The 11,086-nt window shown below is 61.8% G+C and overlaps 1 protein-coding gene across 1 annotated transcript; it reads left to right on the top strand.

The window, feature by feature from the left end:
- Window positions 1-756: 756 nt before the first annotated feature.
- PDK4 (pyruvate dehydrogenase kinase 4) lies at window positions 757-10,712 on the top strand. The gene is made up of 11 exons (XM_074272078.1): window positions 757-1,089; window positions 1,475-1,616; window positions 2,324-2,395; window positions 2,916-3,100; window positions 3,195-3,281; window positions 3,485-3,562; window positions 4,642-4,718; window positions 6,616-6,714; window positions 6,867-6,977; window positions 7,199-7,312; window positions 9,052-10,712. Exons 1-11 carry the CDS (start codon window positions 951-953, stop codon window positions 9,193-9,195), a joined length of 1,248 nt encoding a protein of 415 aa, XP_074128179.1. The 5' UTR covers window positions 757-950; the 3' UTR covers window positions 9,196-10,712.
- The last annotated feature ends 374 nt before the right edge of the window (window positions 10,713-11,086 follow it).

Genomic DNA, 11,086 nt, shown 5'->3' with positions numbered 1-11,086 from the left:
CTGTCAATCGTGGGAATCCTGGTCCAACGGGGACAAAAGCGCGCGTGGAAGTGGGGAAGGGGGCAGGCCGCGTAGCCGTCAGAGAAACTCCACACGCTCGGGCAAGGCTCGGAAGTCCCGCCAGGGGTGACCGAAAGCCTGGGAAGGGGGAAAGAGAGAAGGGGGCCCGGCCCCTGGGGGAGCGCCAGGCCGGGAGGCTGAGGCCGAGCCCAAGGCGGCAGCGGCGGCGGGGAGCGGGCAGCTTTGGGGCCACGGAACACTGTTAGGTGCCTTAACTGGGTGCTAAGTAGGTACTTAATTCCTCTTGGCGATGGGCCCGCGGGGCTGCCGGGGGACCCGGGCCGGGGCCGGGATGGGGGGAGCGCAGAAGGCTCCGAGTCCCGGCCCGGCCTCAGGTGATCCGCGGCGTCCAAGCCCTCCCCTGCGGCCCGTCGCCTGCCCGGCCTCTCACGTGCCATTCCGGGACCCGACGGGAGGGGCTGTTTACCCCAAACCGTGCTCTCCTCCCATTGGCTGCTGCCAAAGGCCGCTCCGGCGCGGACCAATGAGCGCGCGCAGTCCTCCCAGCGCCCAGATTTTCCAGGAGGGGGGAGTCCTCCGGTCCCAGTCAGCTCTTTGCGCGGGAGGGGGCAGGGCGGGAGAAGCCTCTGGAGCTGATTGGGGGTGTGCATTCCAGGCCCGCCTCTCGCTGTGGCGTCACAGTCCTGGGGGCGGGCCCGGGCTGGGGCCCCACAAAAGCCCGGGACGCCGGGGTCCGCCAGAGGCGGAGTGGCCCGAGCAGCCGGGACTCTGAAGTCGCCCCCAGGACTGAGCCGCAGCCGCTGTCCCGGAGGTCCCCGCGAGCCTGAAGCCGGAGCGCTCCGAGCCACCTGCCACAGCCCCCGCAGCCCCCCGCCCCCCGCGCCCCGCCGCCCCCCGCTCCCAGGCCCGCGCCCCAGCCAAGCCCCAGCATGCGAGCCGCGCGCATCGTGCTCCGCGGCGCCTCCGGCTCTTCGGCCGCCGCGTCCGTGGCCCCGGTCCCGCGCACGGTGGAGCGCTTCTCCCGCTACAGCCCGTCCCCGCTGTCCATGAAGCAGCTGCTGGACTTCGGTGAGCCGGGGCTGGGCTGGGGGAGGGGGGGCGTGTCACCGCAGACCTGTCCTAGCGAGCCCCTCGTCCCCTCCTTCCGACCTCCCGGGTGCGGAGTGGCGGGGGCGGGGGAGGCTCCGAGTGAGCCCCTCCCTGGAGGCGATCCCCTGGGGCTCCGGTGTGACAGTCGGGTCCCTGGGGGGGGCTCCTGTGGAAGTTAAGGGGAGCGGCCGTGGAAGGGGCGGGAACATTTCCCCCGCGAGGGCCAGTCTCTCCGCGCTGTCCTGCCCACCACAGCTGGGCTTGGGCCGGCGGGGCCAGAGGGGTCCCGGGCTCCCGAGCCAGGGTCCAGGCAGGCCCCCCTCCGGCCAGCCCTCGGGAATAACCGGGGTGCTCCCTCCTCCAGGCTCCGATAACGCCTGCGAGCGGACGTCCTTCGCCTTCCTGAGGCAGGAGCTGCCCGTGAGGCTGGCCAACATCCTGAAAGAGATCGACATCCTCCCGGACCGCCTGGTGAAGACCTCGTCCGTGCAGCTGGTGAGGAGCTGGTGAGTACCGGCGCCGGCCTGCCGGGGGCGCTGCCGCCTTCCCGCTCCGGGGCTGGACCAGGGTCGGGGACCTTTCCCAGCTTCCTCCTTTTACGGAGGAGGGAGTTCCGTCCCGCTCAGGGCGGGCACCGGGAGAGGGCAGCCCGGGGGACCCAGGGCACCGCGATGGCGCCAGCACAAGGTTAAGGGGGCCAGGGGAGGGTGTGCGGGAGGCCCCGAGCAGCAGAGGCAGAGAAGCCTCCTCTCAGCCCTGGCCCTTTCCTCCCCGAGGCTCCTGGGATGTGTCCGGAGCTGTCCGGGAATGTTTACAGCCCGCGCCGCCCCGGAGGCAGGGGAAGCAGCCCGCGCGCCAGCCCGGGCTCAGAGGGAGGCCTTGTAAGGGAGGGGCCCGGGATCCCCCGCTGGGATGAGAAGAGGACTGGAAATTGGCAGGAGTGGCCGTGGGGGGAGGGCGGCCAGGGCAGTCAGGAGGGCTGGGTGGTCTGGGCGGTCCCCCCCCCAACAAAGGGGCGAGCTTCCTCTGCCAGCTGCCCACGGGGCTTGGGCTGCTGGTCTTTGGGGTCCGCTCGGAGAGGGTCCAGGGCCGCTGCCCCCGGGGGTCGCTGCTCTCAAGGCTCCACTGTAGCTTTCAGAACCTGTGGGCGCCCTCGGGCTTGCTTCTAAAAGGCCGGCGGGTTGGGCTCCTGACTCCAGGCTGTCCCCCTCAGGTACATCCAGAGCCTCATGGACTTGGTGGAGTTCCACGAGAAGAGTCCGGAGGACCACAAGGCTTTGTCTGAGTAAGCGCCCTTTCCCTTGGAGAGATGGGCTCAGCGGGCCAGGGGCCGGCTCCGGGCTGGACATGGGGAACGCCACCCACGGCCTTCTGGGCGCTTAGAGCCAAAAGCAGAAGCATTCGGGGACCCCCTCCGGCCTTGCAGAGGAGGGGCCGGGTTTAAAGTGCTGGCGAGTGAATCCAAAGAGCGGCATGGCTGGCACTTGGCCGAGAGGGGAGAGCGCCCGGGGAGGGCCTGGCTCCTTTGTCGGAGGCAGGAAAGCTCCATGCAGGGTACCGGCGATCGGCCAGTGCTTGGCCACCCACGCCAGTGGGGCGCTGGCTGGAGCCGCCGGGTACTCAGTGACCCACGTCTCCCGGCAGTCCGGGCTAAGGCGGCAGCTCCCCGGCCCCTTCCAAGGCCCAAGATGCCCCGTCCTGCCTCGGTCCCAGGGCTCGGGAAGGTTCTGAAGATTTTCCGCGGGGGTGAGGGCAGACCCCCCCCCCCCCATGCTGGGCTCTTCCTAACTCTGCCGCGGCTCCAGTTTTGTAGATGCGCTGATCAAGGTCCGGAACAGGCACCACGATGTGGTTCCCACCATGGCCCAGGGCATCATCGAGTACAAGGACTCGGGCGCCGTCGACCCGGTCACCAACCAGAACCTGCAGTACTTCCTGGACAGGTTTTACATGAACCGCATCTCCACCCGAATGCTCATGAACCAGCACAGTGAGTGTCGGGGTTCCCCAGCAGTCAGATCGGGCCTGGGGGGCCGCCAGATCTGCCCTTTGCTGACGCCGGCCCCCGTGATTCCTCCCAACAGTTCTCATATTTAGCGACTCGAAGACAGGAAACCCCACGCACATCGGCAGCATCGACCCCCAGTGTGACGTGGTTGCTGTGGTCCAAGGTACAGGCACAAGTACAGGCCCCGGGGCAGGGGGGCGGGGGCTGTGTCTGCCAGGTGACAGTCCGGCCTGGGGGGGCCTGCGAGCTGGAGGGAGACCCTAAGGAGGGCGGGGAAGTATCTGAAGGCCCCCGGGGCCCCCAATAACGATGCAGTGGAGAGCCCCCCCATCAGGAACAGTTAAGGGACGGACATGTGTGTTACAGATGCCTACGAGAGTGCCCGCATGCTCTGTGACCAGTATTACCTCGTCTCTCCCGAACTGAAGCTAACCCAAGTGAACGGTAAGCGCGGACGGACGCCCAGAGGAGGTGCTCCCTCCTGGAGCACCCTCCCAGCACAAGCACAGTCCCTTTCCGCCTCCCTGGGGTAGCCCAAAGGGCCACTCAGACCACCTGGCCCCTCCTTCCCATGGCTCCGCCCCGACCTTAGCCTCTCTTGGGAGAGCACAAATCCTTTTCCTCGTTATTTTGGGGAAGGCTTGGATCCAGGGGAGCAGCTCCCGTGTTAGTCATGTACCCACTTCTTGGAAGACTGAGGTCAGAGCATGAGGATTTAGGAACGGGGGATGGGCCAGGCAGAGGCCGATGACACCGGCCAGGCCCATGACCCCGAGTTCATGCAAAGAACTTTTGGGCTTCTGCACAAACATGGATTCTGGAGCATTCTCCAGGGCTCACATGCAAATGAGACCAAAGTCCACGGCTGAAGGAGAGGCGGCGCCTTTCCCCAGCGGAAAGGAGTTCGGGTTTTTGATTTTTCTCCTCCCCCCATTAGCCTTTTGGTAACACCTAGACCTGGTCTACACTGGGACTTACTACCAGCTTCCAGAAAACTGCCCGAAGCTTTAGTTTTGATATTGCAGGAGATGGAAACCTGGGACCAGCCAGCGGGGGGTTACAAGGAGGCTGACCTCCTCCATCCTGATCGACACAGAGGCAGCAGAGGGGAGGGCGCCCGGGCTGGGCTTGAAGCCGGGACGATCGGGGTCCTCCGTCTGGCACTGGCGGTCTGGGGAAACTCTGAGGCTGGGCAAGGCCCTTCTCCCTGCCCCGGAAAGTCCAGATCGGCTCTGCTTTGCCAGAGGCCTCTCTCGTGTTCAAAATGCTCAATGTGGGCAAAGTCCAGATCCTCTCAGGGTATCTGGAATCTCCTTAGTCCTGGAGGCTCTGCCCAGCCCCGACTCGGTGGCTTCTAGACCCTCAGAGGGGGCGCAGGTGCCCCCTGCGGCTCTGGCAGGGCATTGGAGCAGCGACCCGTGTCCTTGCATATGTGGGCACCCGGATGAACGGGAATGGATTTGATTGTTCTAAGCAAAGCCTCTTTTCCAGTTCTCGGATGATTCTCTTTCTTTTCTTCACAGGAAAGGTACCTGAGCAGCCCATTCATATCGTCTATGTTCCTTCACACCTTCACCACATGCTGTTTGAGCTCTTTAAGGTAAGGCATCCCACCCCAAGAAAGATTGTTCATCCCACTCCCAGATGTCCTACGCATTCCATCAGGGCACAAGTAGAAGAGTCCAGCAACAGTGCTGGGCATTCACCCATCCATCCTTGCATCTATCCTTCCATCCATCCATCTATGCATCTGTCCATCCATCCACCTGTACATCCATCCATCCATCTGTGCATCCATCCATCCATCCATCCATCTATGCATCCATCCATCCATCCATCTATGCATCTATCTATCCATCCACCTGTACATCCATCCACCTGTACATCCATCCATCCATCCATCCATCCATCTGTGCATCCATCCATCCATCCATCCATCCATCCATCCATCTGTGCATCCATCCATCCATCCATCTATGCATCTATCTATGCATCTACCTGTACATCCATCCATCCATCCATCCATCTGTGCATCCATCCATCCATCCATCCATCCATCTATGCATCTGTCCATCCATCCACCTGTACATCCATCCATCCATCTGTGCATCCATCCATCCATCCATCTATGCATCTGTCCATCCATCCACCTGTACATCCATCCATCCATCTGTGCATCCATCCATCCATCCATCTATGCATCTGTCCATCCATCCACCTGTACATCCATCCATCCATCTGTGCATCCATCCATCCATCCATCCATCCATCCGTGCATCCATCCATCCATCCATCTATGCATCTGTCCATCCATCCATCTGTACATCCATCCATCCATCCATCCATCCATCCATCCATCCATCCACCTGTACATCCATCTATCCATCCATCTGTGCATCCATCCATCCATCCATCCATCCATCCATCCATCCATCCATCTATGCATCTACCTCTACATCCATCCATCCATCTGTGCATCCATCCATCCATCTATGCATCTATCTATCCATACACCTGTACATCCATCCATCCATCCATCCGTCCATCCATCTGTGCATCCATCCATCCATCCATGTATGCATCTATCTATCCATCCACCTGTACATCCATCCATCCATCCATCCATCCGTGCATCCATCCATCCATCCATCTATGCATCTGTCCATCCATCCACCTGTACATCCATCCATCCATCCATCCATCCACCTGTACATCCATCTGTGCATCCATCCATCCATCCATCTATGCATCTACCTCTACATCCATCCATCCATCTGTGCATCCATCCATCCATCCATCTATGCATCTATCTATCCATACACCTGTACATCCATCCATCCATCCATCCATTCTCTCGCTCCTTCAACAACATCATCCCTGGAGCCTGGGGCTACCTGCAGGGCAGACTGTGCCCAGGAAGGAATGGCTTGGCTAGTGAAACCTTCAGCTGTCACTCTGAGCGAAAGGGTGGGATTTGTGCTTCCTCACTGACTCCAGCCCAAACTCCCCGAGTTAAGCCATCCCAAGGATGCTGAGGGGAGGAAACAAGAGTGGGAACCGCCTTTCGGGCCAGAAAAACCATGTGTTTGGAAAGCAAACGCTGAACCAAATCGGACTGACTTGCAGTAAATGGGGGCTTTCCTTGCCATGTGCTCACGCCCCACCCCCACTCACACAGCAAGATGACACAAGAAGGGGACCACGCCCTCTTTGAGCACTCCTCAGGACTGACTCCCAGCAGCCCAGAATTGTTGTCCCTTTCTTGCTGACCAGCAGGAAATGCCCCCAGGCAGAACCAAGAAGCGGTCAGTTCTCCCTGCTCATCCCCTAGAACTGCCAGCTGTCCGGGAGGCTGTCAATGTCTCAGAAGTGGGCCCGGCCTTGCCCCTCTTTGCCCTTGTGCTCCCTTTATTTTAAATGGAACCAAGTCTGACTTCGGCTAACTGTCCCCGATGTTGAAGTCGTGGAGTTCAGGGTCTCCTGGCTTTTCTCCCCAGAATGCCATGAGGGCCACAGTGGAGCACCAGGAAAGCCAGCCCTCGCTCACGCCCATCGAGGTCACCGTTGTCCTGGGAAACGAAGACCTGACCATCAAGGCAAGCGCCCAGTCCCCTCCCTCGGCGTTGGTGGGTGGCACTGAGGCGGGCGGCCTCGCAAGGGCTCCACTGTCCCGATGGCTCTGCAGTGGTCTGGAGCGGCCGTGGGGGGCCTGGCTCCGGACCACTGAGGGTTCACGTCTTCTGTACAGATTTCAGACCGAGGGGGCGGGGTTCCCCTGAGGATCATTGACCGTCTCTTCAGCTACACCTACACGACGGCCCCTACCCCTGTGATGGATAACTCCAGGAATGCTCCTTTGGTAAGGGTCTGGGGCGGGGCAGGGCGGTGGCACCCCTGAGGGCAGAGAGGAACTGCTGTCCCCTCACTTTAGAGGAGGGAATGGGGCTGGAAAGAATCAGCCCACCAGAAGGATCCAGGAGATCCGAACGGGGATCTCCGAACGGGGGGCTGAGGGAGAGCCCCAATTCTGGTCTGCTCTGGGGGACGGGGACCCACGAATCTCCGTCTCCCCGCCCTCAGGCCGGTTTCGGGTACGGCTTGCCAATTTCCCGCCTCTACGCCAAGTACTTTCAAGGGGACCTGAATCTCTATTCGTTGTCGGGCTACGGAACAGACGCAATCATCTACTTAAAGGTAAAGTCTGTAAGACCCATGAACCACCTCCCTCCTCTCAAAGCCCTCTGCGCTGCCCAGAGCCTGGGCCAAGTCTCAGCCCGGCTGTCTGTATTGGGGAGGTCGCCCCCACGGGACTGAGCATCCCCGGGAAGGCTGAAGCTTCTGGGAGAGCAAGCAATGGTAGTCTGGGGGGGAGCGGCCCCCGGGTGACCCAGGGCTGGGACCTGGGCGCCGCAGAGAGTCAGGGGCGCACTGTGGCTGGGGCGGGGGGTGCGTCCTGGGCCTGCTCTGGAGGGGGCAGTGAAGCTGGAGCCTTTGGGCGAGGTCACGGGGCCGCCGTGGGAAGCCCTCAGCAGCTCCTCACAAACCCGAGATGTGTTCATTGGAAATATTCACATGGGAGCAGAACCGCAGGGGCCCATGCCAGGCCGCCTCCGGGCGAGCTCCCCTGGGGACGCTCCGGGAGAGGGCTTCCCTGGAGGCCGGGTGCTGGCGGGGTGTCCTGGGGACAGCCAGGAGAGCCCCTGGAGGGGCTGGCACCCTTGTCCCTCCCATGGCCCCCAGCGAGGCTTTATTACTCACCTTTGCACGCATGAAGGAAAGAAGCCATAGGCACTTACTGGACGCACAGTCCCTGCCCGCAGGGAGCTCCCATTCTCCTCAGGACAAGGCAGCCCAGGCTCCTTTGCCACAAAAGCACAGGCTTCCACCCATGGAATCCCGCCCCCCCCCCCCCGTGCTCTCATGTGCGTGTTTCCCATGTGCGGGTTTCCCATGTGCGGGTTTCCCATGTACGTGTTTCCCATGTGCGTGTTTCCCATGTGCGTGTTTCCCATGTGCGTGTTTCCCATGTGCGGGTTTCCCATGTGCGGGTTTCCCATGTACGTGTTTCCCATGTGCGTGTTTCCCATGTGCGGGTTTCCCATGTGCGGGTTTCCCATGTGTGTGTTTCCCATGTGCGGGTTTCCCATGTGCGGGTTTCCCATGTGTGTGTTTCCCATGTGCGGGTTTCCCATGTGCGTGTTTCCCATGTGCGGGTTTCCCATGTGCGGGTTTCCCATGTGCGGGTTTCCCATGTACGTGTTTCCCATGTGCGTGTTTCCCATGTGCGTGTTTCCCATGTGTGGGTTTCCCATGTGCAGGTTTCCCATGTGCGGGTTTCCCATGTGCGGGTTTCCCATGTGCGGGTTTCCCATGTACGTGTTTCCCATGTGCATGTTTCCCATGTGCGTGTTTCCCATGTGTGGGTTTCCCATGTGCAGGTTTCCCATGTGCGGGTTTCCCATGTGCGGGTTTCCCATGTGCGGGTTTCCCATGTACGTGTTTCCCATGTGCATGTTTCCCATGTGCGTGTTTCCCATGTGTGGGTTTCCCATGTGCGTGTTTCCCATGTGCGGGTTTCCCATGTGCGGGTTTCCCATGTGCGGGTTTCCCATGTGCGGGTTTCCCATGTGCGGGTTTCCCATGTGCGGGTTTCCCATGTGCGGGTTTCCCATGTACGTGTTTCCCATGTGCATGTTTCCCATGTGCGGGTTTCCCATGTGCGGGTTTCCCATGTGCGTGTTTCCCATGTGCGGGTTTCCCATGTGCGGGTTTCCCATGTGCGGGTTTCCCATGTACGTGTTTCCCATGTGCATGTTTCCCATGTGCGTGTTTCCCATGTGTGGGTTTCCCATGTGCAGGTTTCCCATGTGCGGGTTTCCCATGTGCGGGTTTCCCATGTGCGGGTTTCCCATGTGCGGGTTTCCCATGTGCAGGCCCTGTCCTCCGAGTCCATAGAAAAGCTGCCCGTGTTCAACAAGTCGGCCTTCAAACACTACCAGGCCGGCCCGGAGGCAGGGGACTGGTGCACCCCGAGCAAGGAGCCCAGGAACCTCGCCAAGGAGAAGGTGGCCATGTGAGCCGGGCTCGAGCCGCGGACTTGGGTGGGAACAGAAAGCGAGGCCGTCTCGGTCCGAACCCTGGTCCCGAATCCGAAGGGACAGGGACGTGTGTGAGTGCTCCGTGGACCGACTGCATGCAAGCTCTTGGGAGGACCTGGCGGGAAGCTCCAGGGGCCCAGCCCAGGGCAGCCCGAGAGGAGAGGGCCCTGGGGGGCCCCGGAGCCTCCATTCTCAGCCCCCCGGTCTGCCCTGATGTGGTGCTGATTGTTTGAGAAGCAGGAGTGCATAGGGTTTTGCTGTGGACCATCCCGTGCCGGCCGGACCCTCCCATGCCAGTGAACTGTCCCATGCTGGCCGGACTATTGTGCCCCCACTGAACTGTCCCATGGCAGCCAGACTGTCCCATGCCGGATGGACCGTCCCATGCCCGCTGGACCATCCCATGCCCGCTGGACCATCCCATGCCCGCTGGACCATCCCATGCCCGCTGGACCATCCCATGGCAGCCAGACTGTCCTGTGCCAGCCAGACTGTCCCATGCCGTATGGACCGTCCCATGGCAGCCAGACCGTCCCGTGCCAGCCGTCCCCTTGTTTGCCAGGCGTTCAGAAGGGCACAAATTAGGAGCCCCTCCTTGGAAATGGCCACGTGTGCTTTAGCCGTGGTGTTGATAACCCCGAGAACGAGGGTAGGCAGCCGAGCCCGCCCAGGACGACCAAGGCCTCTGTCCATTAGCGGGCGGTGTTCCTCCCCCAGCCCAGTTATTCTTCCGCTTCTGGGCTCCTCGCTGGGTCGGCTTGTGCCTTGACACTGGGAGGACACCTGTCTAGGGGGCGGGGCGGGCGGGGGAAGGTCACTAGTGGGAGGAGGAGGGAGCCAGTCCCCCCTGCCGCAGGGCGGCCCCAGCTGTGGCCAATGGGAGAAGGCTCAGGATGGGGGTGAGGTCGGCCTCCCCTGGAGGCAGATTCCCCCTGGGGGTTTTTTGTGCATTTGAGGAGAGGAAAGTGAAAGTGAGGAAGGTCTGGCCCCAGGCCGGGAGGGGGAGTTGAGGACGTGCTCCTGGGGAGTGTTGGTCAGGATGTGGAAGGTGGGGCCCAGAGTGCTCCGCAGCCCCCAGCAGGTGGCCTGCGGCCGAGTGTGTGGACAGACGGTGGGCAGAGGAGCGGGGGTCCTGCCCCCTGCTGGGGGGCGCCAGTTTGGTTTTTATTGCTCCAGAGGGGGCCAGAAAGCGGGTCTGCACGAGCCTTTCACAATAGCCGGCTGCATTGCGGCCCGCACAGATTCCCTTAGTCAGCGGGTGCTGAAGTAACTGGGGTCCCCCTCAGGCGGGGAGGAGCAGGTGGGGAGCGCACCCCAGCCCGTGTCCTGCCCGGAGGGCGTGGCGGCTGCTCCAGGAGGGAGGGAGAGCTCCGTGGGGGGCCGGGCTGGTGCTGCAGACCCTGGGAAAGTATGGGACAATTGTAAAGTTATTGCCGTGTGAGTTACGCTTTGTACATAGAAACGAGAGACTTTTGTAATAAATATTTTTACTATAATTCTGTGCGTCTGGTGTCCTGAAATACGGCATTTGAGTTAAAGGAAAGCTTCATTTCCCCACTGGAGATAGAAACATGGAAGTCCCCCTGTCTGCCCACGGTCTATCCTCCCCACGCCTGTCCTCCCCACGCCCGTCCTCCCCATGCCCGTCCTCCCCACAGCCCGTCCTCCTCCGTCTGCCCTTCCCCTGTCCGCCCTTCCCCACGCCGGTCCTCCCCACGGCCCGTCCTCCTCCGTCTGCCCGTTCTCCTCCGTCTGCCCTTCCCCAGTCCGCCCTTCCCCATGCCGGTCCTCCCCACGGTCCGTCCTCCCCACGCCGGTCCTCCCCACGCCCGTCCTCCCCACGCCGGTCCGTCCTACAGCCCGTCTTCCG

Source organism: Sminthopsis crassicaudata, chromosome 5 (genome assembly GCF_048593235.1).
Source record: "Sminthopsis crassicaudata isolate SCR6 chromosome 5, ASM4859323v1, whole genome shotgun sequence".
Taxonomy (NCBI): domain Eukaryota; kingdom Metazoa; phylum Chordata; class Mammalia; order Dasyuromorphia; family Dasyuridae; genus Sminthopsis; species Sminthopsis crassicaudata.
Note: the sequence above shows the minus strand (reverse complement) of the source record. Positions and strands in the feature narration are given on the sequence as shown.

What these genes read in the sequence shown, in the direction of transcription:
- PDK4 (XM_074272078.1), top strand. Translation starts at nt 951, where the DNA reads ATGCGAGCCGCGCGCATCGTGCTCCGCGGCGCCTCCGGCTCTTCGGCC. An exon ending in GAAGCAGCTGCTGGACTTCG is followed by an intron (nt 1,090 to 1,474) that starts GTGAGCCGGGGC and finishes TCCCTCCTCCAG; the next exon opens with GCTCCGATAACGCCTGCGAG. An exon ending in TGCTGTTTGAGCTCTTTAAG is followed by an intron (nt 4,719 to 6,615) that starts GTAAGGCATCCC and finishes TTTTCTCCCCAG; the next exon opens with AATGCCATGAGGGCCACAGT.